The sequence below is a fragment of the Anarrhichthys ocellatus genome, unplaced genomic scaffold (genome assembly GCF_004355925.1).
Source record: "Anarrhichthys ocellatus isolate YVR2014 unplaced genomic scaffold, GSC_Weel_1.0 scaffold28, whole genome shotgun sequence".
Lineage (NCBI taxonomy): Eukaryota > Metazoa > Chordata > Actinopteri > Perciformes > Anarhichadidae > Anarrhichthys > Anarrhichthys ocellatus.
Window position 1 is genome coordinate 5,609,598 of NW_022280058.1, and position 27,014 is coordinate 5,636,611.

Sequence of the window (27,014 nt, forward strand, 5' to 3'; positions counted from 1 at the left end):
GTAGTATCTAAAGTGAGAGAATACTGAATTCAGGTCACAGCGCAGCAGGAAATCTTCCTTTTCATGTGAGATCCAGAGGGGTCACTCTTATGAACTCATTAGGAGAGAAATGCTAATGTACTCTGTTTTTTTCTCTCTCTCCGCTCCTTAATTCTATCTCTTTTCCCTCCACTTCAGCTTTCCTGGTTATTTTGACAACCGAGGCTACGAAACACCGAGCCTTGCTGGAGAATATAATGTATTTCGATGTCAAGAGAAAGTGTGTAAAGTGGTTGTGACAGCGTCGTCATTAGAGAGGCTGTCGTTCGCCGCCTTGTCATCAAGTCACTAAACTAGAATTATTACACAGCACACAAAGCCTCATCTTTATCTATGCCGGGTTATTATTCTACTGCTACGAACAATGGTCATTAAATAAATGGAAAAAAAAACAGCTTGAAAAAGGAAATCTATATGCTCAGTGAAGTATGTACATCAGTGTAGTATCCTGGTGAACAAATGGCCCCTCCTCACTTTTCTGCAGCTGCCTCTCATTGTGCAGCAGAGAGCGTTTAATAATGAATCTCTCACCCAAGACTTCCACAAACGACTTCCCTTTGCAAGGCCCGGATATGCAATTCAGGTTATTTTGTTCAGGTTATGCAGGAAACACGATCAAATTGATACCTTAATTGACCTTTTTCTACTTCCTTTAGTGACCAATGTGCATCATACAAGTAACATTTGCAATAATGGGTTTTCTTCTTAATTACCTGACATTTGTGCCTCGGAAATTATTATTCAACTGAGTTTCAGTGTATACCTATTACCTTATCTGTGCTTCTAACTAAATATACCGTCTGTTTTTTTTTATTACTCTATTTTCCAGCTTTTATTAGTATATTAGTATTTCTTTGGAAAGGGAATGTCTACATCTTGATTGACCCTTTTGTTTTGTTGATATTGGCATTACTAATCATTGTCCCCCACTGCCTTGTGTGTAAAAATAATCATATATAAAAATCTACCTATTTTTTACAATATTTGTTTTTGCTATTTTCCTAAACCTATTTAAATTAAAGGGGTAACCCTTGAATTTAAGTTTGCCACAAACTGTGCAGAATGGACAGAATAGTCCATAAAGCATTGTTATTACACCAAAAGAGGAGAATTTTCATGTTTCATATGGAACTATTTTGTTATTGTATTTCATTTGTTTGCAAAAAACCAAAAACATTCACAGACAACAAATGCTCATCATGTTGTCTTAAATGGTGACATTACTCATGTTTGGGGTCCGTGCTCAACTTAAATTACAGAAATTGGAATAGACTGCTAGTATTGTCATCACCAATCAATACATCAGATCAATCAAACCATGTTTTACAGCTGGAGCCTCGTGGACCCCAAACAGAAGTGCTATTTTACGAAATTGGTTCAAAATCCTATTTATACTCAATTCTCATTGGAATAGTAAAAGTGATAAAACAATGTTAAGTATGTTTTTGGAGCCCGAACAGAACACCATGCTTAGTCTCCTTAACAACGTCGCATATATTGTATTTTATAATATATTGCAATGCCAATAAGTCTAAGCCAAAAATCATTTAGTCCTGATTTGTTTAATCTGTTTCATTTTTCACAGTTTGGATCTCTTCACCTCGGGCCCTGCAGGCCTGCACTGTCTCTTTTTAGTATCTTAATAGGCCTACCAAAATTCGTTTTTTCCAGATTCCCCCTTCCTCCCAATTTTATGATTAAAACCATATCCAAGGTGAATGCTGTTAAAGACACAGAATAAAAATATATTTCAATGGAATGAAATTGTTCCTAGCGTGGTTTTAGGGTGGTGGTGGAAGAAGGTAGCATCATTTCAGATTGTGCCAAAAGAAGTGACGGATAATTAAATTAAAGAAGTACTGTAATTAAGCAGAACCGACACTTTGCACAGAGCAGGAAGGGAAACAGAGTTCATACCTTGTATCACATTTTTCTTCTTCTAATTTTTCGGGCTGGAAAACAAGAAATATAATGTTAAAGGATTTTTTTTTTTAATGAAAGGGTTTGATTGTTCAGGTCTGCTTGTGTAAAATATTTCTAATTAACTCTCTCTCTCTTTCAGCGCTGTATTTACGCGCGTGTCGGTGCTTGTATCCCACGTGCGTGCGTGCGTGCCCGTGTATATGTGAGTGTGGGCGCGTGTGGGAACGCGCGCTTTCCGCTATACTCTGGAATGCAGCCAGTCTCGGTTCTTTTGAATCCAGTCTCTGCTGCCTTTGATCTTTTTTTTCCGCTGTATCCTTACCCGGAAGAGAACCCCTTCTCTCTCTCTCTCTCTCTCTCTCTCTCTCTCTCTCTCTCTCTCTCTCGTTCTCCCTTCTCTCCCTTCTCTCTCCATCTCTCCCTCTCTCTCTTTCCTCTCTCTCTCTTTTTCTCTCTCTCTCAGCTGGGATGAACGCACACGTGGAAATGTTGGCCCGGCTCCATACTCGGACCAAATTTAGTCATACAAAGGCGAGGGAGAGCGAGGAGGAGGAGGGAGGAAGGGGTGGAAAAGGGAGGCGGTGGTGGGGGGAGTCGGGGATGAAAGAGCCAGCCGCCGCAAGATCAAAGGCAGCCGCGGCTCCGCCCCGCTAACCCCACCTCCGCGCTTTATAAAGATCTGCCTCCCCATCCCAACTTTGATTCTCACGCAATCTTTCACTGCTCAGACTGGCACAGAAAGAACAGCACTTCTGCTGCTTTTTCTGTTGTTTATTTTCTTTTTCTCATGAGATAATCGAGTCTCCAAGACTCAAGTTCTTCTTTTCTTTTGATAATATTCCCAAATTTTCGTTGCTTTTTTGTTGCATATTTGCTATTATTAATTTATTAAACAATGTATTTATCTTGTATTTATTTGAATGTATTTTTAAAGAGTTATTGTGTGCCAATCATTACTCCCCAAACGGGGTATATCTGTGTGTGTGTGTGTGTGTGTGTGTGTGTGTGTGTGTGTGTGTGTGTGTGTGTGTGTGTGTGTTAAAAATGAATGAAAATATAAAATGTGTCATCTTTATCATATAGATCAGATGGGTGTCTCAGACTTAGAACTTTATATAAATAGAGGTAGCTAATATGTCGAAGTTTTGGGACCCCTGGACCAATACATCACATTTTATTATCTCGCCAATGTGGCACATACTTATATATACAACATTGTTTTGTTGGATTGCAATAGCATACATTTAATATTTGCACATATTGTTAGAAATAAATGGAAAACACTAGAAAACCGCAAGCATGCCCTTGATATTTATAAAAAAGCAATTGAAAGAGGTAACAATAAACAGACACCCCCCACCCACCTCTTTACCAAAAATGCTGAATACACAAATATATAAATGATAAACATATATGATTCTGTTATAGGTTAATGATGTTTAACCAGATACACACCTTACTTGTATTATTTGTACAAATGGAACAAACCCCTAAATATATGTTCTCTTCTTCTCACGTGGGAACCAAGATTGTTGGGTATTACCGCAGAAAATAACACTGTTGCCAATTCTTGCGTTTATATTAAACTTCACCTCTCCTGTGTCGGCCAAACAAGTTTAAGCTCGTCTTGCCCCCCCTCTATTTCTGCTATAATTTTTATTCATCATGATTGTTTTAACCGATCACACCACTGCGCGTGTCAGCCTCACCGCTTCTTTCCCTTTTCTTCTTCTTCTTCTTCTTCTTCTTCTTCTTCTTCCGTCTGCCCATTTGTTGTGAGCCGCGTATAAATCTCTCTCAGGAGGAGTGTCAATCGGTGCGGTGTCAATCAGAGTTTCGGCTTCCCTTTCATCTCTCCTTCCTCCCAATGACTGAAGAGAGGAGGAGGAGGAGGGAGCACAGCTACATTACCAACACACATACACACACTGGTTATATTACACTGTGGAAGCAGTGTGGGAGCAGTGGGAAGTCGGTCCACACGAGCGAGGTTTTTTTCCCCTCCTCTCTACCTTCTTTTCTGATTGTTTTATGACTTTTTGCTTTTATCCCTCCTGCGTCGAGGATGTATTTTGAAGCATGAAAGCGGCGTACTGCGTTGCTTGTTGTCTTGTCTAGGTGTTACAACTGTGTTTTGTTCCAGTTGCACATCCATCAGTTTACTTTTTCACCCCCAGACGGTGTTTTGGTTTTGTTAGCCTACTTTTTTTTGTTTTTTGTTCCCCCTACTTTCAAGGACGACGCAGCTTCTTCACTGGACCACGGAGGAAATATTATTTCTCACTTTTAGAAATGCACTTTTTTTAACGTTTTTTTTTACTGGACCATATCCGTCGTCGGTTTTGTGTGTGTGGACTGAAACACTAGTGATGCTATTTTAACTCGTGGTTTGTCTTCCTTTTTTACCCCCCCCTCATGACATTGAGGCGCGCACTGGAGAGCCTTTTACATCTCAAGTTTAGCATATCAAGTTATTCTGGGTCTGAGCTTTCAGCCCTTTTTAAGTTCAAACAGTCGTGCTGAAAAAGAAAAGGACGCCGACACGAGCCCCCGCTCCTCCTGTTGCGTCGGTAGAAACACACCGGCAGCGTGTTCGCACGCCGCTTCCAGTGACTCGACGCTCCGGTCAAAGAGGGAGACGTTTGCTCACTCGGGTTTCGGGGGGATTTTAGTGGGAGTTTTTCTCCCCCACTGTAGTTTCGGACAGTGCTGGCGCGCGCGCGCGCGAGCGTGTGTGTGTGTGTGTGTGTGTGTTGTCTTTGGTTTTTCTCAGTGAAACAAACAGAGTAAAAACAAATACAAAAAAAAGAAAATGCCACAGTTATCAGGCGGCGGTGGAGACCCGGAGCTGTGCGCTACGGACGAAATGATCGCGTTCAAAGACGAAGGAGACCCGCACAAGGAGCAGATCTTCGCCGAGCTCAGCCACTCGGAGGAGGAGGGAGACCTGGCGGACATCAAGTCATCTCTGGTCAACGAGTCGGAGAGCAGCCCCAACAACAACATCCACCACGTGAGTAATGCTGCGTGTTGTGACTGATGTGGTGGATGAAGAAGGTGCAGAGAGGAGAAGCATGCCTGCATCAGGCCAGCAAACAAAGTTGTTTTGGGGTTTTAATCATTTAAAGACCTGGTTTCCGTTCAGCTCTTGGCCCCTTCTCTTTTTTAATTCATTACTCAGGGCTTAACTCAATTGATTTAACAGCTTTGAAAGATGGGGTGAGCTTTAAAGAGCAAATAGGCCTAAAATGACCCTGCTCAGTTTCATAACGTCATAAGCATTTTTATCATAAAGATTTATCTAAGAATAGAAAAAAAACACAAGCTGAGTTCAGGTGCATTTATAGCCTTAACTGAACTTTGACCTTTAAATTGTATTTAAAAATGAGCTTAGTGATGCAGTAGCACTGCAGTCTACTGACTCAGGTGTACCAGCTCCACCTCCAGAAACCTCTATGTTACATCCTAAGCACCCAGTGAACTTGCTTTTTTGGAAACATTATCGGTGTAAATGCACACTTGAACATCTGTGGCAGTTGTAGTTCATTAGTGTGTAGTAAGATATGGAAACCAAAAAAAAAAAAATGTAATTATATAATTTAAGATGTAGGAATTGGGGCCTTGTGTGCTGCCAGTGACAAGTAGGCTAACAGCTGTATTTGCAGGGGTTCAGGTTGACCTTCGGAAGCTGGTAACAGCAGACACATTGGCTTAAAACCTATTGACAAACGAGATGATTCATCTATTTCATCCAATTCTTTTGTGACCAAGATGTGAATCTTTTTCTGACATCATCATGGTATTTGATAATTGTCGTGTTCGTTTAATACCCCAATTATATATTTATTTTGCATGCTTTTGGGGTCGAGAAAAATATTGAACACATGTACAGCGGCATTAGATCTGGTCCACCCTCACCGATCCGATTAAAAGCAGGCATTAAGAGTAAAATCAAAAGAAATGTATTATGTATGTAAATGCAAATTTAATCTCAATTAAAGAATTATAAATGATGAATTTTGAATGTTTTCAAAAATGTTACCTTTTAATTCTGTGCTCGCAAGATGCCATTTTATAAGTTCACATAAAGACGCAGCGTGGTCATGAAACATCACAGTTTGAATTAATTTCGTTTACTACCCGTGCACCAACCTCAGGATGCAGGCTGCAGCTTCCCCATCACACAGTTAAGTCGCCTGTTTTTGTTATTAACCGCAGTGTTAATAAAATTTTGGGCACATCCTGAACGAGACTGTACACATCCACCACCAAAATGTCCTAGAGACACACGAGACAGAGGCTGAATGTTAATTAGGAATCCAGTGAAGCTTCCCTCGCTCAGCTTGAAGCCATCCTGAGGGGTCTGAACTCCAAAAAGAGGTCCTCTTCCCAATTCTCAATCGCAAAGAGAAAGGAAATGGCTGTGCGAAAAGCAGGGGATTTCTATTTCTGTAAAGCCAAAAACTGTCTCCACCATTTTCTCTTTTCATGGGGATGATTTTATTTCACTTTGCACAGAGAGGCTTTTTTATTTCCAACATAAATACACATAAACTGAGAGATGAAACTGAGAGTGGGCCTATGGTATTGAAAACAAGTTAATTTGTAAGCTCCTTAAGGACATGAAGCTTAATTAAGTGGTTCTTTTGAAGCTTTGATGCAGGCTGCTACATCACCTCTCTATAGATGGTTGTGTATGTGTGTGTGTGTGTGTGTGTGTGTGCGTGTGTGTGTGTGCGTGTGCAAGCTTGTTCTGCTTTGGTGACAAGCAAAAGGGACGGCATTTGTCCCAGCAGTGTTTGTGGGTGTCTGACCGAATCAGCATGTTTGTGTGTGTAACTGCGTTTCAAGGCCGTCTTAATTGATTCACCGTCATTTACATTTTTTATTCTTTTTCTTTTTCTTTTCACAGGCAGCTAGACAGTCCCAAATACCGCAAGATTCATATCATGAAAAACACAGAGACCATTTGGAGGATGGTAAGTGACGCCGCCTTCAGCGAGAGCTCGTTATATCAGCATGCTCTATCGGAGCAACCAGCACGTCGTTTAGCTGCAGCGAAGCCTCCGAATTTCAGAAGGATTCGTTGCAGCTCGAGAAGTTGAGGTTTTTAAGAGAGAACGGTGGGGGAAAAGTGCAACCTCGTTTTCCCCGCACAGAAGTGATCAGTCACACTCTTGCACTGTTGATCCTCCTCTTATCAGAGCCCCTGTTTTTTTATTTTTTTTTGCTGCACTCAGACAGATAATCTCAGATACAAGTCTGGTCAGGACACACTGTACCTGTTACCTTGTAGATGAGGGTGCCTGCAGACTTGGAAGCAGGAACGAATATGCCCATTTCAGATGTGTTCATTTTCAGAAGGATTAAAAATCCTACAAAGGAAGAAAAAAAAAAAAAAAAAAAAAAAATCACATTTCTGTCTCTTGTGTTCCTTTAACACCACAACAAACTATTCCAGCTCTCTGGTCACACGGTTGCATGCAACATGTTGCTGCCGCCCGGGGCTCTTTGCTCTCTGGGTATTTGTATTCTGACCCGGCGACCGCATGTCATCATTAGAGTGTGTCTCCTCTTTGTTCCTGAATAGGATCCCCCTCAAGTCAAACACTGGCTTTCTTCACAACAAGATCCATGTTGCCATCAGGCTGTATACCACAAACATCCCCCCCCCCCGGGCCTTATTACTCCGCGCGCAGTTGAGCGGCGAGTGGCGCTGCATTGAGGCCTCTTGAATAAAGCTCCCCCCTCTCAGGTCAAAGGCACAGTGGAACTGTCGGGGCGTCTCCTGTTTTGACACAGTCTGTATGTTCTTCTAATTGGTGCTAATTGGCACAGAGGGGCTCCATTGTTCTTCTGTATAATACGACCCCTCCTCTCCAAGACGGGAAGAAAGGGCACAAACAAAAGGCCCAGGCGAAACAGGGCGCGGGTTAAAGCGATCGACAGTGATATCATTACGGCTTCAGAAGAGGCAGGGAGACTTTGTGCTCAGTGTTTATCATTAATAACCCTTTGATTTATTGACCGAAGTAATTTTAGAATTTTGCCATTCGTAAGATTTGTTTATCTGAGCTCCAGGGTGGTGAGAAATACAAAGAGTTTTGATGTTGATGCATTTAAAAGAAAGGCTTCATAGGAAGCCTTTTTGCAAACATGCAGTAAATTGACACTTCTTTTTTTTCTAATCAGGAAAACTCCACGACCTGTACAGTAAAGGGCATCCGTACCAGGGCTACCCGGGCTACATCATGATGGGCAACATGAACGACTCCTACATGAACAATGGCTCCCTCTCGCCGCCCATGCCCAGAACGGTCAGTACCAACTCGCTTTTCTTGTGTGTGTAACAATGTCAAAAACATGCTTTTGCTTGAGGCTAACAAAATGTAAACTAACAACTCGGCTGAAGGGCACAAAGGTACCCACCTTTCCCAATTTTGCGTGGCAAGGATTTATAGAAAAAACTCTTGAATCAGTGTTATTTGGCAGTATACTTGAGGCAAGACATTTATTTTCTTTGGTGGGTTAAGGTTTATGTTTTTTTTGTTGATGTAGTTAGAAGTTGGTAACGTCGCGCTGAAAGTGCTTGTCTGGAGCAACACATTTGGTCGTTAACACACTCTTGTGGGGTCAAATGCAACAACAAACATGGAGGATGATGATAGACCTGCAGAGATTTGACTTCCTGTTGCACCTGCTGAGGTTAAACGGATGTTCAGGCGCTGTTTGGGATATCACTTGTAAAGTAACACGTAACTGAGGATGAAGAAAAGAAAGCAACCTGTTGCTTGACCTGTCCACAGACTCTAATACGCGGTCTCGCTTTTAACACATCTCAATTACGATCCCTTGTTTTTCATATTGATGAAGTCAAAAATGAAATCAAATTCCACTAAAGAATCACAGAAAAAGATATTGTAATACTTAATCAAATCAGCACTTAAATAAAAGATATGGTATTGCAGAATGTGCACCTATTTCTGGCTCTAATTTTCAATGTCCCTAAAAAAGAAGACATTGTTAACATTGGCTTTCGAGCATTTGCTTATATTTCATTTTGTGGTTTGGAATGTTCCTCAGACAAAATAAGCAATTTTGAGATAACGGTGATAACTTGTTATATGTCCTTGTTTTTAAATGTTAGATACCAAACATTTGTTAAAGAAGAATCAGATAAGGCTCATAAGAATATAATCCTTATAGTCGCAGCCCTACATGAGGCTAAGAAAAGGTCATCAGCTAATATATGGCTGTTTGCATGGCCTCTTTTTAAAATATTAAAAATGAAAATAGCGTGTTTATAAATAGCTTACAAAATCTCTTGGGTCAAAATGCATGCAGCACAATATATTACCAAATAAATATTTAATATGAACCAATCAGTTGCTTTGAATTCACTATCATACCAGAAGAACATTTAGTTTGGAATACAACAATTCAATGCGAAAAAACATCCTCCACCTGACCAACAACTTTGACCTGAAAATATGAATTGGTGATTAAAAGTAATGAAAGAATTGATAAATAAAAGTTTTTCAGGTAAGATCACATCTCTCGACTGATAATAACAAACTTAAACCTCACAATACAATGTTGGTACTGTTTGTGTTGATGCGGAGTATCTTTGTACAATATTTACATCCTTGACAACCATATGCGACCCTTGGATGCTGAATGCCTGTCATACTTTCCAGAAGATTAAGAGATGGGATATACAGTATTTCTCCTCTTGTTAAAACCTTAAGTGCTGCCTGTATACATGACCCGAGTAAGCCCTCTAATTAGCCCAGCATGACCGAGGAGGCCCGAAGGCGACGTCAGGTCCCTGCACTGGAGTTCATAATAGCGTCCAGGGGCGGCGTGTGTTGTTGCAGATATAGTCCCTGTAATGGTATCAATTTCAAGCCAGCTGGCAGGTCTCTCACTGGCGGCTTCCTGTGTCTGTCCCGTTTGCAAATTTCTCCTCTCAAGACAGACATAGAGCGCATGGGGCACATCAGCAGCTGTCCACTCTAATCCGGTTTTGTCCAAAGTCTCTGAATTGCACTTGGGGAAGACGACCAGCCTGCGGTTTTGGTTCCTTTCACACAGGAAACGCTCGCACACAATGTTCTGGGTTTTGTTTGTGCTTTTTTTTTTTTTTTTTGCAGCTCGTACGCGTTAGTTTCATCAGCGCAAAGTTGGGAAACGTGAGCTCTTGTTGTGAGAGTCGGCTCTTGGAGGCAGATGTGATTGTTGGGGGGCAGACGCCACATGCTGTGTGTAAAGGAACTTCATTCACACGCAACTCTATCACGGGATGGTGTTAAAATTGCATTGCTTCTCTCTCTGCCAAAGTCGGAGAGGGTGAAAGTACGTGACATTGTCGAGTAAACGTGATTACCTCACGATTTGAACCTCTTCATGTTGACAAATAGAGCGGTTTATGACATGTGGGGTGCGATGCTTTTCACGTTCTCTGTTTATGGCTTGTTTTCTGGTCAAATCTTTATCGGTTGTTCCATCGTACGCAGAGGGGTCTGCGTGGAGACCAGCTGACTGTGTGAGAGGAAATTACCCCTCACTGCAGATGAATTAGGCCAGGCAGCTAGACAGCGTACTCACTGCCAAAACTTTTAAAGCCCAGCTTTCATTTCATTTACCATGGCTGCTTTTTTATTTTATTTTCACCCAATTCCCCCCACACACGCCCCCTCACACTGTCTTCAATAAAACGGTAGTCATTTCATATACGTTTCTCTCACTTATCCAATAAAAAGAGCCGAGGCTTTGGTGGAGGAATCACGGAACACGAGTCTTCTGGCTTTCTCACTGATGTCAGCTCGCTGCCGGCCACCGCAGCCACAGTATCTGCAGGCCTGGGATCAGTTTTCACCGAGATCAAAGGCACATTCTCCCTTTCATTCTCTTCCATCCCCAGCCCTGCCGCCGCCGCCCCCCCCCCCACAATCCCAGTAGTTTAGATTGATTTCCATTGACCATGACATTCCTGCACATGCCGTCCAGTCATGATGGAGCTGCTGGGAGTAGCTGATTGTCAGCAGATTTTAGGGCTTCCAGCTTGATAGGTCGCCTCCACCCACAAGAGCCTGAGACTCTGGTGTCAAGACACCTAATGGTGTTCAGTTGCGCATTCGCGTTGACCACTTCAAAGAGTCAGCGGTGTGTTACGGATACCCTCGTGTTTACGTAATCCTAGAGCTCTTTTAGGATGTGGAGTCTGCAGGGTACCCTGAGCACAAAGTCTAGTGATTTGGAGAGTTCATCATGTGAGCTAAATCTTTTCCTTGAAGGAGCAAAAAAAGGGCCATTGTGTGTTTAGTGAGCATGATGCTTGGGACTAGTGCCTCAAGTAGCTTTATGTATACATGCGCACAAAAAGAAATGATGTAAAAGGTATGTTTCTAGTGTCTTAGTGATATATTACGACACCTTAGGGCATTTGGACTGATGGCAAAGTGACAGGACAGACCGTGCACTGAGACGGCAAAGACTTGTTTCTGATTGGTATGTATACATTTCACTGATTGCTGTTCGGCTGTAGAAATATACATGTTTATTTCGGTTCTAGTCAGAATTGAGATTTAATCATTATACTTTAGGACTCTTTGAGGATGGATCTTTTCTGTCCCCTCAGCTCACTGCAAACAGCAATGTGTCCTGTCCCAGGTCCCCGACACGCATACATGAACATGCTTATAGCCAGTTAAAAACCCAGTAAAGCATATGTATCTTCAAGAAACCTAATTTCTCCAGAATAAATCTGGCTGTGTTAACTTTTAGCCTCTTACACCCTGATTAAAGAACCGGGTTTGCGTGTTTGAATTGTGTTGTTTTCTCTCTGTCTTTGTGCTTGTTTATTTTAACAAATGAACATTTTTAACACTTTTACGATGTTGGTCAGAATTATCACAATAGCCGATAACGGTATTGAGGATAATGGTTGCTAAGTATAACTCCTCAGAGCGTTTAGGGTGCCATCGCTTCAGGACTGATGTGTGGAAGAAGAGAAGTTCGGTGCTTTGACGGGCTTTTGTCTTCTCCTTCAAATAAGCGAGCGAGGATGTGAACATGACAGCTTCTAAATAAAGATCAACGTGCTCGTGATGGACGGTGCATATTTTTAAATAACCTGAAACCTATTTTCAGATTGTGTTTGTCACAGACATGTTTACCTTTTGGTTAAAATCACAAGAAAGACCTGTTTTACATGCTCATCTGTGGGGTTTAAAGAAACCGCACAACCTCTTAGCTCACGACATCTTACCGGAACGAGATAAAGACACAACTGCCTCTTCATGGCTCTGAAATGTTGACAGTGCAGCGATATACCACAAGGTGTTTCACCTGACTGTGTTGGAACAGTCTCATGGTCTTGAGCAACAGCTCGAGGAGAGGAACGGATAGAATCGCGAGTTTTTTAAGCCTAGTTTTGCCTGCTATGGTGGGGGGGGGGGGGTTAAGAGAGCTCCATCTCCTTTTTTTCCCCCTTTGGACCCTCCATTGCAGATCCTCATGGCGAGGAGGAGGGGGTTCGTGGAGGGGGTGAAGAGCTGTACTTCCCTTTGATGTAGTGAGAACGTGACGGATGTGCTAGCCAGTGTCTCGCAGCGTGGAATCACTAACCCAGGCTTACCTAACGGGATTTGGTGGGACCGCTCTGGTGTCCCTCAGTGCCATGTGTGTCCTGAGCTCATGCCCCCAGCACTACCGTGGAAGATCCCTGTTAAAGAGAACACTACATTTACCAGCAGCCTTCCATGTCCACACATAATGTTCTAGATGGCAGCTTATGGCAACCTTGTGTAGTTTTTTCCCCCAAGTCTCACTATAGGGTGGACATGCTGTGTGAAGTTTAGCAGAGCTGAACGCAGCATTTTTTTGTCTTTAGCTGGACTCCATACGATCATCCCACTGCCATGATCATCTTTAGTGCGGTACTGCCTATATGTTTGTCTTAACTCTAAAAATAAATGGAGATTATATAGCTCTCAAAACACAGAAGTATAATTGCCTCATTTCATGCTGTACACCAAATCAGTACCAATCAAAGAGTCACGCTGACATTGATGTCATCTGCTGTGCAGCTCTATCAAACAGCGAAATACAGTGGGTAAAACCCGCTGGTCATAAGTATTCAGACCCTTTGCTCAGTATTGAGTAGAAGCACCCTTTTGAGCTAGTACAGCCATGAGTCTTCTTGGGAATGATGCAACAAGTTTTTCACACCTGGATTTGGGGATCCTCTGCCATTCTTCCTTGCAGATCCTCTCCAGTTCCGTCAGGTTGGATGGTGAACGTTGGTGGACAGCCATTTTCAGGTCTCTCCAGAGATGCTCAATTGGGTTTAGGTCAGGGCTCTGGCTGGGCCAGTCAAGAATGGTCACAGAGTTGTTCCGAAGCCACTCCTTTGTTATTTTAGCTGTGTGCTTAGGGTCATTGTCTTGTTGGAAGGTGAACCTTCGGCCCAGTCTGAGGTCCAGAGCACTCTGGAAGAGGTTTTCTTCCAGGATATCTCTGTACTTGGCCGCATTAATCTTTCCTTCAATTGCAACCAGTCGTCCTGTCCCTGCAGCTGAAAAACACCCCCATAGCATGATGCTGCCACCACCATGTTTCACTGTTGGGATTGTATTGGGCAGGTGATGAGCAGTGCCTGGTTTTCTCCACACATACCGCTTAGAATTAACGCCAAAAAGTTCAATCTTGGTCTCATCAGACCAGAGAATCTTATTTCTCATAGTCTGGGAGTCCTTCATGTGTTTTTTGGCAAACTCTATGCGGGCTTTCATATGTCTTGCACTGAGGAGAGGCTTCCGTCGGGCCACTCTGCCATAAAGCCCCGACTGGTGGAGGGCTGCAGTGATAGTTGACTTTGTGGAACTTTCTTCCATCTCCCTACTGCATCTCTGGAGCTCAGCCACAGTGATCTTTGGGTTCTTCTTTACCTCTCTCACCAAGGCTCTTCTTCCACGATTGCTCAGTTTGGCTGGACGGCCAGGTCTAGGAAGAGTTCTGGTCGTCCCAAACTTCTTCCATTTAAGGATTATGGAGGCCACTGTGCTCTGAGGAACCTTGAGTGCTGCAGAAATTCTTTTGTAACCTTGGCCAGATCTGTGCCTTGCCACAATTCTGTCTCTGAGCTCCTTGGGCAGTTCCTTCAACCTCATGATTCTCATTTGCTCTGACATGCACTGTGAGCTGTAAGGTCTTATATAGACAGGTGTGTGCCTTTCCTAATCAAGTCCAATCAGTTTAATTAAACACAGCTGGACTCCAATGAAGGAGTAGAACCATCTCAAGGAGGATCAGAAGAAATGGACAGCATGTGAGTTAAATATGAGTGTCACAGCAAAGGGTCTGAATACTTATGACCATGTGATATTTCAGTTTTTCTTTTTTAATAAATTTGCAAAAATTTCTACATTTCTGTTTTTTTCTGTCAAGATGGGGTGCTGAGTGTACATTAATGAGAAATAAAATGAACTGTTTTGATTTTAGCAAATGGCTGCAATGAAACAAAGAGTGAAAAATTTAAAGGGGTCTGAATACTTTCAGTACCCACTGTGTGTGTGTGTGTGTGTGTGTGTGTGTGCACATGAAGGACAGCGGCAGGGACCTCACACAGAAGAAACACTCGGCCTTTGTAGTGCTGCTGGCGCTGAGTCGTGGTGTTTCATAAACAGCACCATTAACGCCGAGGTCTCCTCTCGTCCTGCGCTGTATGGGTGATGCCGGCTGACACATTTATTCTACATGCACGCTGCTAATGACGCCATGTGGTTGCAATCACCTTATCGGTGGGTTTCAATCTCGTGAAATGGAGCTCGGCAGAGTGATCGTGTGACAGGACTAAGAGATACGCACTGTTTGTTTAAGAGGAGAGCCACAAACACGAGGCCATGCTGATTGATTGGAGCATTAAAGAGATAGTTAGACTTCTATATGTTTATACTCTTAAAACCTCCTGAAGTATTATCTGATTTATTTTAACACATTAAAACCAATTTTAAGGAGGCAGGTTAAGAATTGACATGAGAATAAAAATGAGCGATGAAGAAGAAGTTAAATCATTGGGTGTTGGAAATGCTGTGAATTTGTGTTTTCCTATATGTGTGTGAGAAAAAGCAATCGGGGGAGTCATGGTTGTGAGCATGACGTGCAGACTCACACTTCGCCCCAACCACTGTTTATTTTGGGCATGCGTTGCTGCTCAAAGCGAAGCACTCACAGATGATGACACTTTCTTCGCTCCCCGTCCTCCCACTGAGTTGGATGAAGCTCAACCAATCGAGCGGCGCCGCCCAGAGCCAGCCAGTCAGGCTTTACGTGGACGGAGCCCACAACACCTGCTCGGAGGACTTCACTCCTCACCAGCCACTGATCTCCAGGGGTCAGTGGAGGGCCTCGCCAAGGTTGTCCCCTTATGCCCAAACCTGATTGTGCACTTCCTGTTAAGGCTGGATCACACCAGGAGACTAGAGGGCGGCGTGTGGAGCGTTTTTGACATGTTGTTGTGCAACCTGGCATAACTGTTGGTGATGTTATGACTATGCTTAATTAAATGGAACAGTGCGTAAAGTGGTCGTCACTCGGCAAACTGTTTTGTTGTTTGTTATCTAAAAACAGGGCACGTGTTTCACTGACCGATTGGGTCAGTCTTTAAGCTACGCTTGAAGCTCGTCAGTGGTCCCTCAAAGCGGATCACAGTGCCTCGCTGTTCCCCGACACAGTCGTGAAATGAGTAAAAACATGAATAGCTTTATTGACTTCATCCTGACAGCTCGTAGGTCTCTATATAGAGGCGAGCAGTGTTCCGGCTAGTAAACTGCCGCGATGGGGAACAATAGGACCACAGGAGTGAAACATGGGTGCAAATGCAGCCGGCTGTGTCCAGACTTCAGAGAAGCTCAAAAACAGCCCTCACTTTGTCCAGCGAAGAAACAGAGCGATGATCAATAGCTGCTCTGTTTTCTATGAAGTTGGTCAGTCTCTGGCGCCGCTCTTTCCCCCTCCCTCCTCGTCTTTGCTGTTTCATATTTTTCAGAAGCTCATTATTTCTTTTTCTGCTGTGGGTGTGAGTGTTAAAGAGACTCACATGCAATGTGCATCTGACAGCCCTAAAATATTAATGGTCCCCAGTGTAGGAGGTTGGTATAGGGCCTACATAGTGGCAGTACAAAGGGTGCCTTCTCGCCACCAGGCTTCATTAACGGAGCTGTTAAAATGAATGGATGTCTATAGCTTTCTTCATGCCACCTTTTTTTTTTGTGTGTGCGCTAAACATCATCAGATCACTTTCTCTTTGTGTAACAAATGCATGGCGTAGTGTAAGAGCTCCACTACGCTGTTGAGCTTTCTGCAAAGAGGAGGGCTCTGCTATCCGTTCGTTATGTGTGGTCTCGGCCATAAAAAAAAAACAGTTCTTTGACGGTGAAAAAAAGCCTGTCTTTAATTTCTGGGAAACCCATAAAAGTTTGTCGCTCCTTTCATATTGGCTGCGGAATTGAAAACAAATGCTACATTCTCCCCTCCTCTCCTTTGAACCGGCCAATTATGGAGTTGTGAAAATAAAAATCAGTCTGTAGATCTCTTTACCCCCCCCCCACCCCTTCTCTTTCTCCCTCTCTCTCACACTCTTTCTTCCTCAGTAACTTTCTTTCCCCCCCCCTCCCCTTGTTTTTGAAGAAACCAAGGGGGGATCACTGATGTCAAAGTCAAAACCAAGAGCATTAAGAAAACTGGCGAAATGCAATACAGCTGCAATCCGACATGACGCTAGAAAATAGGGCTGAGGAGCAGAAAGCCTCTCTCCCGTATTCCCAGGGCGCGCAACTGCTCCCGGCCTTGGCTTTGATCTCTTCAAAGCCTCCTGCCTCCTACTAGATGGAGAGTCTTGGCTCTGCCGCTCGTGAGCGCTGGAGAGAGGCAGGGAGGGGGGGGTGTTTTTTCTTTAGGGGGGGGGGCGTCGTCTTTTCCTTTCCAGGGCTAAAATCAATCACGGTGCCGAGGCAATTATGTGTAATTCAACCCCAGCCAGATTAGTGACTCCTGTTACCTGAGCGACCAGGAGCTCTGTAATCTGTGAGACACACCGGCCTCACCGGCCAAAAAAAGGAGTAGCCAGGAACAGGCAGAGGGCACTTGAGGGAGAAGGAGGGGATCGAGGGGGGGGGGGGGGCGGCGCTGAAAAGCAGGCTGCCGTCCAGCAGAGCAGAAAATCAGAGTACAATGGAGTGATTACACTTGCAGATGTAGTCCGCGTTTGTGACGAGGTGGATGTGGAAGACGGAGAAGAACCGATGGCCGTGGAGCTTGATAGTTAGCGTGCTAACTAGCCAGGTCCCTTTTGTGTTGAAACATGTGCGTGATGTCCCCCCAACTGCTGCACTTCCAGTCCTCCCCCCACCATCCGCCACCCCCCCTCCAGTGCCATATCTCTATCCCTCATGCCCTCCATGAGGGCTCCGAAATGCAAGCTTGGCTAAGGCTCCTGCCCCAGGCGCCCAATTTACTATGGCTGGAGAAAAACTCAGTGGCCCCAAGTCACAGAGGAAAACAGCAGAGCTGAATGTTGCTCTTTCCCTGCTGCTGCAGTTCGTCTGATCTGTGCAACTGTTTCAGTGTCTTAACACACAGCAGTGTAACAATTTACACCCTTCTGTTTTTTTTTTACGTGGCTTACTGAGATTTATCCCAATTATGTTTGCTCCTAGTTTAGGCAAATCTAGAAGGTGGTAGGAGTTTGATGCTCATGACTAATACCGCCTCGCGTACGTTATGAGATTATTTATTTGTACGACTTTTTTTTTTTAAGCCTGTGATATTTTCATGTGGGGTTAAAAACCATTAATTGGAGGTTGGGTAGAGGGCAGAGGATAAAGTGCAGCTTCGCATTATCGGTATTTGATTGGAAATATGTAATGGCCTCGGCTGTTATTCAGTCTGTAAGCGCTGATGTGACAGGGACGAGAACAAGGCTTTGTTTTTTTTCCCCTCAGCAGTCACTTGATGCCGGATGATGAAACCCACAAAGATATCCAGCAAGAATGTGTTTGTTCATCTGATGAGCTCGTCGAGCGCTCCGTGTTTCTTTTGATCATCGGACTACTCGGCTGGTGATTGAAGGCACTTATTTCCCTCACGGGACGTACACATTGAATAAATTAGATATACCGTCCCGTAATAGAACGTATATGATCAGGACCTTGATGTCTGCCATAGTTTTAACTAGGCAGCCTGACAGGCAAGTGGAGCTGCCTCTAAAAATATAAAGGTCACGCTGAATGGATTATGTGGCATCAATGGGAGCCACCGTCCAGCGCAGCGGGAGCCCCTTAAATCCACTAGCAGCCATAACCCCTCGGCTCAGGGGCCAGGTGACGCTTTTCATGTCCTCCAATGGAGAGACATCACAGAGGCATCCTCCACTTTGAGCTGCCCGTCATCAAACAAGGCATCAAAACATCAAATCAATCCACCCCCACTGTATCTGTCTTTTGAACTGATAGATGGGGGGAAATGGAAGTGCCCACTGTTCCCCCACCCCCCCCCCCCCCCTTCCACCACCACCAACTAAAATCTACATCACTACTGAAGCAGTGATAGAGGGAAAAGGTTGTGCTGGCCATTTATTCGAAAAGTTCAGACAGGGGGTCACAAATCCACACAGGGCCAGTTTTACATGGGTTTATTTTATGAAAGGGTGAAAACAGGTTATTACAGTCTCTGGGATTACCACTCTAGGATTACGAGAGCCAACCCTACCATGTATATGTGTTGGTTATTCAAGCTGTACTTAAATCCTGCTGCCTGTGATCGCAAAGATGTGTGTGAACATGATTGAACACAACTTAACTTTATATTCTCATAAGGGGATAAAAGGAATGACTAATTTGATTATTTCACGTGTGGATTTGAGCCCTGATTACATAAAACTAAATATCCTACTTTTTACTTGTTACAGGAAAAATACATGAAAGATATACATTTATGGTTGCCAAGTATTGCCGCCTACTTTTTGTATTTTCTAAAAATATACTCTCTAATATATTAGATATTGGGATTTTCGATTAATCCGATTTTCCAATCAGTCAGAAAATATTCATTAATAATCATTTCCCCAGATCCAAAAGTTGTGTGTTATCCTTGTTTGTTTTATCTGACCAATTGTTCAAACTCCAGAGACATTAAGCTCCGGTCCTTCAATCTAACATCGCTGTCTTAACAGTCAAATGAGATTGAATTAAAACCCATGAGCAGTCCTCAATGAATAAGTCGAGCAAAGAGCTGAATTACAACCAGGGTGTGTTCATTGTGTGGCTTCTGTTTTTGTAGCATCAGGTGCACGAGTGTGCCCTGTAATGTTGCCGTAACCATATGCCCTGGGCCTCAGGAGCCCCCTTTGTGCTCCAGAAAATCACTATTACCATTTGTTTAGAGGTATCAAGGGATAAGCAGACGTTGTCCGTTGCCATGTTGTACACGGTGATTGTTTTGTTTGTATTAAAGCCCCCCAAAAAACCCTGCAGCAGAGCTAATTGACGGGGCCGAGTTTTCATGTGACCGTTGAGATCCTGGGAGAGGTTCTTGAAGTGCTCGCTGCTTCTCTGGGGATGGAGAAAAGCCATTTGTTCAGTAGGGGGATCAGATCTGAATAGCTTTCTGCTTTTCATTCAGATCTTAACGGGGGCATGTGCGCCTGGCTTGAAAAGAAACCCTAAAATGTGTGGTTTCATTAATGACTAATTCCAGGCTGAAAGGCAGTTGTTGGTAGTCTTTACCAGTTAATCCCTTAAAACGTGGATTCACACCCAAACAGTGGGCTGCTGGTTTTGTTGTACGGCCGGTAATGTGAATGAGCCGAAAGGCTTTCAAAGTGTTTCATAACCATGAATGTGACTGAGCAGTGTGGCAGGAGCTACCTCCTTATAACCAGGATCCAACTATGGCTGTAGTTAACCGAGACGATATTCTACCTACACTTCAATTAATGGAAAATAAAATCTGCACATTATGTCTAGATTAACTGAATCGGCCACAGTGAACTGTGCACTCCACCTGGACGCCTAATGGATTATATATTAAACATAAAATGCTTTTTGCAGCATATTCAATTATTTTCAACCTAATCATTTTATACTTCAGTGATAATAACAGACCAGTCAACACACCTGCCCATATTCATATGATGACGAGTGGATGCAGTTATATTATGATCAAAACAATTATTTAGACTATTTATTAGACCAAACTTATTGACACATGACAATTGTGATACGTTCACACTCAAAGCCTGTTAAGAAGTGTCAGGGTATTTTCTAATATCCGCCACACCCACCTGACCCATTAAGAGATCGCCCAACCCGCAAAAAATATGCATTGATCAACCGATCCCAAACCGCAACCCGCCGACCTTCTGCCTTATAGTAGCACATGTGTCGGGATGGAGACACTGAGGACTGTGGTTCTCTCTGAGGTGCTCCTCGAAGGTGCTCCTGAGGGGAACCGCTACAGCTGCCACAGCTGGAGCGATCGAGGGTTCTCTCTCTCTCCCCCCGCCCACAGTAGCAGGAAGATCTACCCTGAGTATTTGTTAAAAGTATGTTATTCTTTATTGTTAAATAGCAGCAAAGCAAGTAGCCTAAAACTTGAAGAAAGACATGAACTCTCTCCCTCTCACACACAAACACACACGCCGCTCCTGCCCCGAAAATAATGGATTATAAATGAATGAATAGACTTACTTATGAAAGTAATACCAGTGATTGTCCAACCAATGAAAATGAAGTCAGACCAGAGCATATCGACCACCTGACCAGAGGGTGTCAGCGCTATTTGTAACATAATGAAAAGCACAGCTTTGCCTGCTGCTTGTCTAATTATGTAAAAAAGAGTGATTTTGGAAGTGAAGGGAGGCAGAACGGGTAGAGCTTTAAGCGCAGTCGTTCGTTCGGGTGAAGAGAGCATCGATCATGTGACTACGGGGTCAAACGTTCAGTCCCAGGCCTGGACACAGGTGTCATGACTCCTGAGGCGACAGGGCTTCAAAGCATTACATCATCTACATGTTTAACCCTGTCACAAGACGTTCGTCTTCTGTTTACAAAATTCTGGCATTTCCTGCGCATTTGACTTTTTGTTCCAGTAAGTCGTCAGTAGCACGGCCTCACTAACTCATCCAACGTCTTCATTCTTCCTATTCTTGCTCGCTGTGTTGGCGGGTGTGCATCTGTCTGAGTGAAATACAGAAGGAAAACTAGGTCAGTCCTCTCCGCAGCTCAGGCAGAGGCAGCTCTCATTCAAAACACCTTCCTAACCACATTTTCCGAGCGCGTGCCCATCGAAAACCTTCCCCACAAAAACATTAGCCTGCTGCCGTCTGCCCTCGTCCAGCTCTCCCTGCCTAGCTTGCAATGCTAATATCTACCCCTTTTCCTTTCCGGAGATGTAATGTGCAATGTTGCATGGGAGCTAGCTGGGGCTTAGAGAGAAGAGTACTGTCTCTAGCTCTCGTCTCCACAGGTAGAGACACACAAAGACCCCCACCAGACTCTATTTTCCCCCCTCAACGCTGAGCTCCCAAATCCAAACTGACAGCCATTCATGCCCAGAATACCTGGGCGAAAGCTGAGGGGGGGAAACACTATCTAGGTGTAGCAGGCAAATCCGCTCTTGTTCGACGGATCTATGAAGCTCCGGCATAAGGCAACTCATCAGCACTTTCCCCCCCCCCCATTCTGCACTGCGTTTTCCTCTCCCTCTTTCTCTGCGTCTCTGGTATTGTGCCGAGGCTAAGGTTTTAGCGCGCTCGCCACACAAAGTTAGCTTGTGCTGCGATTTTATTTGTGTACATCTCTCAGGGCCTTTTCGGGTGTTGTTGTTGAATGTGGATGTTGGCACTGCCGCGCTGCCTGGCATGAATGTAGCTACTCAGCAGACCAGAGCTGGCTTCTAATGATAAATCATGCAGTGTGTTAATGCAGCAGCAGGGTTGCTATAAATAGCCGCTGGAGAGGGATGACGATTGATTCGGTAAGAAAAATAAAGTGCGCTCCAAATATTTTCAGCTTGTGGTCAGCTTTTAACGGCTGAGTTCAAACATAGGGCCCCAAGATTTACATTTTGCCTGGTTTAAAGCACACAGCTGATCAAGTAAGCGGCGCCGTGACGCAACTAAAGGCTTTGACACAGTTAGACACGTTGACAGTGTCCAGATATAACAGGTATACTAGGTACAGATCTTTTTTGTGCCACCGGTGCTGAGCAATGACACAGTTTTGGCGTCATCTAAGGTGCTGTTTGAGGATTTTCAGTCAACCTGTCTCAATAGATCCAAAGCAAGTGATGGAGCTGCAGAAAGCAGCCATGTTCTTTGTGGGGGGTATAGACGCCTAGTGGGTGCTTGAGTGTGTGTGGGTGTGTGTGTGCGGTCTGCCTTTTGTGTATTTGTTTGCGTGTGCACTCGCAGGCCTGCTGACAGTGGCACTTCAGCAGAATGTTTGCCCTTTCCTCAGTCCTTTGATGTGACCAGGTCCCGCTGCGATAATGAGCCCTGTGCCCCGCCGCAAGGTGAACATCCTGCAGTTCGCCCAGGGCTCTGCCAGAGCAGCGGAACAACCCCCACCACTCCTCCACCATACACACACACGCACACGCACACATATGCACATGCACATGCTCTGCAAATACAACAGCGGAGGAGCAGACCACCACTCACATTTCCGAGATGTAGATCTATTAAAATATGGAATATGTATGCAAAATTACAAAGAAATAATCTGTAACATTTACAGCAAAAACATCCATTTCTTTGGTCTTTGTTACAATTCACATAAAAACCTGAGTGTTTTTGTAAAGCAGTGGCACTACATTAGACCGTATACAAGCTGCAACATGATTTCACCACAGTTCTATATAGAAAATGACTAAACTCTTACCCAGCCCTACACTGCAGCTTCCAGCCTTCACCATCTTTTTTTAAAAGCCTGAACTCTTGAAGAACAAACCCGATGTCATAGTGATTTGCTGTTCCTACTTAACTTGCTGTATCTTAACAGCAACTGGATCATTCCTAATGTTCTGTTGCTCTTCTCCTCAGTTTTTTAATAGCTCCGCGACATATAGAAATTAAGAGTTGAACACTTTAAAAAGCGGATAAAGTCTTTTCATCTGGGGCAGGCATATTTCACACAAATTATCTCCTTTGCACATCCAGCATGAGAGCTATAGGGTGATTGGTTCGCTTGGAGCACACGCTCTTCATGCCAACTGAAGGATGATGGGTAATCCACCTCGTCCTATTCAGTTGTGCATGGCGGTGGCGGTGGGAAAGGAGACAGTCAGCTGTTAATAGTGGCTTTGTGTTCACATGTAACATGTGTGAGTTAAATTCATTAAGCGTGTGGTTGTTGCCGTCTCTGATCTCTTACCCGTGTACCATGACCGTATTTTACAGCATGTCTATGTGCCCTCTTTCAGTCGAGTTCTGTGTGGATTTCACGTTAACACCGTGGCATGTGTCGGTCACGTGCAGTTAATGTGAAGTGTTTGACATGTGGCTTGCACGGGTGTGTTGGTGGTATTTAGAGGACAGCGTGACAAGTTTCCTCGCATGATAAATTTGCGCCGCAACTTAGCTACTAAAACCATAGTGCTGCACATGTGGTACATGCCTATTTTTGTCATCTACCAAACACCATCCTACTTCTACTTTGTGATTTATGATGATTTATACCTTTTATTCCCATTTTTACCAACTAGCCTTGCACTTCGGTGTCGCAGCGTCGGTTCAACTTTTGGACTCGGGAGTAGCACGCGAGGTTTCTGGTTGAACTAAAGGAAGAGGAGAGAAGGAGAGATTGGGAGGGTGGTAGTGGGGGGGTATCACAGATGTAAATGTCTCTCCAGGGTAGGATTTTCCTGTTATTCGTAGCCTCCTCCGCTCCTGTCCCCGTGGTTGGCTTCGCTTGTTCGTCTCATTACCCCGGGCGCGTGGCGCTCCTTCGCTTGCTGGCGGCCCAGCTTTCTTTTCCATTAATTGGGTTTCGTTACATTAAGCCCCCCTGGCCGAGGGCGCCATCCTGCCAATAAAACATTCCATTTTTAGCACTCCACTTGAAGCTGGTGGGGTTCAACCCGCTCTGTGAATGGTAATTGGTTATTTATTTAAGCTTCCTCAGGTTGGTCTCCACTGATTTTGGTAAAAGGGGGGGAGGAGGAGGGAGCTACAATGATCACATTGTCAGTGGATACAGTAGCCAAAGACTGTATTTAAACAGCCAGTGGTGGGTGTGCTCTCTCCCAGTGATTCACAGTTATTTTAAACCATTCCCTCAGGTGATGGCAATCATCATTTTATTGGAAATTTTACAGCAAACTCTTGATGAAAACTGATTGTAATCACAGGATGATTTATTGCTTCGTCTTTTGATTCTTTCCTCTGTTCACTTCCTTTGCGGATCCTGTGAGTAGGTGAGGTTGTGATTTTGGGGTGAGATGGGCATCTTAGTGGAAAGATTTAGCATGATGGGAATCCACAGCCAGCACTTGAGCTGCCATCTCCCCAGCTGTTTGTGAAACAACCTCATATGGTTTCCACACACTTGATTGTAGCTGCAGGCGCGAAAAGTCCTCATTGCATATAAATTACAGAAATGGGAAGTGATTATTATAACATTCCCGCTTTCCCTTTTTTCCACTCTTCTCCGCAGAAGTGGTATAATTGAGTGGAGGACAAAAGCCGTGCTGTGCGAGGAGAGGGAGGGAGAGAGATGCTAAAAAGGCAATATACCACAAATGTACAAACACGCGCACGCTCGCACTCCGAAAAACCATGGCAGGATGCTGGTGGAATCTGACGGAATACAAGTTCAGAGAAACAGGCGTGCCGTCAGAAAAATCCTCCCTCTGAAAAAACAATAAAGGAACAAAAAACGAAACGTCCCATATCCCTTACCCCCGCCCCCATTTTCAGAATGCACGCCAAGTCACTGGCTCCCCGTACTGAAACACACTGGAGTGTCTCCTCCATGGAGGGCTTCCTGCCAGCTCCAGTTCCGCACAATGAATTTCTCTTAAAACCACATCTGAGGGGTTCTTTAGAAGGGCCGGCCAAGCCTGGATATGAAATTCCAAATGGAACATTTTCTTCTCAATCCTCACCGCCTCTCCTCTTTCACTCTCCCTGAAAAAAATATGAATAGAAAGATCCTAAGCCTATTATTTCTCCTATACAATAAAAAGGGACCTCCAATATGGCCGCCCTCCATCGCAGCATCGCTGCTGCTGCTGCTGCTAAGGGCATTTAGAGTCGGGATGGGGGATGAGAGGGGGTTCAATTGCAGCAACGTGCCGTGACACTCACGGTTGGGGTCACTTGAGTGTCTCCAACTGCTTCCTCTAGGAAATTGGTAAAAAGGTGTCCGGCTTTTTCTGGGTAAACTTGCCAAGAGCTGCAAAGTGGGTGCAGCAAGCCAACGAGTCTTCACCTGGAGGAACTGAGATGGTGGCTCCATGACGACTGTTGGCACCGTAACTTAACAGTCAAAAGGTGTTTTTCCACCATCATACGAATGTTTAGAGAGAGAGATGTAAAGATGTAAGAAGCCTAAATAACAATGCATTGCTCTTCCTTTCCTCTGAGAGTAAACCATGGTGAGTTGTGGCATGCAGTTTATGTAAATGTGAACCCCAAACAGCCGTAAACTGTGTATTGGTCACAGAGGCCTGCAGGTTTTTAAGGCAGTTTATTAAGCAGTTGAGAAAAATGTGATATGACAGCTGTAACTGGGAGAAGCACAAAAGAGGGCTTCTCTTCCACGGAGGAAGACTATAGCTCTCTTAGATGCTAAGCAATCTATCACATTTTATTATTTCTTTCTGCGGTATCGTAGTTTATATGTGTGTGTGAACATGTATGAGAGACTAACTTTTGTTTCTGAAATGCTTTTTCTGTCTTTTCCATCCGCTACAAGTTGGAGAAGACTTCCAGCTAAGATGATAATCCCTCAGGTTCTTATCTCATTCCCACAGGATAACAAATGGGAGTGGACAGGCGTAAAATAATATGGGCGAGAATGCTATCACATAGCCCCTGGTGTAGGCCTGTCCCAGCCACCCCCCCTTTAGGGTTAGCATCCCTTACTAATAAGCCTCTGTAGGATGAGGTCTGACACTCCCACAGTCGCAGATTATCCCGTCACCTTTGACTCTTGTTGACCTGGGGTCAAAGAACCACACTCACCTGAGCTAATGTGAAAAGCCTCTGCATTATGTCTGAGTTAGCTTTCAGGCAGGCTTGGCCTTATTTGTGGGCAGTGTGTCGCCATCTCAAATGCTACAATGTGGACCGTGCTTAGATGTCGGCACATGAAGGTTCTTATCAAGAGAGCAACTGGGAAAGAAATTGGCCCTGGGAGATGAGATTCCCATCCTGATAACAGAAATCAGATGCAGATGATGCGTCATGTGGTTGAGGATACTGAGATATTTCTCGGTACACACACACACACACACACACCCACACACACACTCACACACACACACACACACACACACACACACACACACACACACACACACACACACACACACACACATACTGCCCTCTGTGTTCCCAGTTAGGACATTCCCAGAAGGTGGGGAGAGGGAGAGGCGGCTCTTAAGTTGAGGCCGGTGCCAGTCTGCGAGAGGTTCAGGAGAAACACAGACATTCCAGCCACCCTTGTGTCCAAGGAGTTTTCTGCATGTGTGTGTGTGTGTGTGTGTGTGTGTGTGTGTGGTGGGAGTGGGTGAGGAGGGGCACCACTCACCACTTAGCACTGCAGGAATGTCACCTTGGCCAACACCCCGCTAGGACAACGACGCAACAGCTTATAAAGAACAGTCCCGTGATCACATCGTCTCTCCAGAAATCTAAGCGCGTGCTAAATTTAGACGAGTATCTCCAACAACATTATTTATCAGGTGACCGTTCCTCCGAGAGCACTCTGATCAAAATCTCACGAAGCGCTTTCGTTCGAAGCTCATGGGATCCCTCTGGTATGAGA

At 44.3% G+C, this 27,014-nt stretch overlaps 1 protein-coding gene across 8 annotated transcripts in view; it reads left to right on the top strand.

Moving 5' to 3' along the window:
* Positions 1-3,708: 3,708 nt before the first annotated feature.
* lef1 (lymphoid enhancer-binding factor 1) overlaps positions 3,709-27,014 on the top strand; it is a 43,262-nt gene continuing 19,956 nt past the window's right edge. For 4 of the 8 annotated variants that reach the window (XM_031862988.1, XM_031862989.1, XM_031862990.1 and 1 more), the window contains exons 1-3: positions 3,709-4,975; positions 6,875-6,941; positions 8,155-8,279. In XM_031862988.1, the coding sequence (XP_031718848.1) occupies positions 4,775-4,975; positions 6,875-6,941; positions 8,155-8,279 (393 nt within the window). In that variant the 5' untranslated portion in view covers positions 3,709-4,774. The remainder of the gene's footprint in view (positions 4,976-6,874; positions 6,942-8,154; positions 8,280-27,014) is intronic. The other 4 variants (XM_031862991.1, XM_031862994.1, XM_031862995.1 and 1 more) reach the window with 2 other exon arrangements.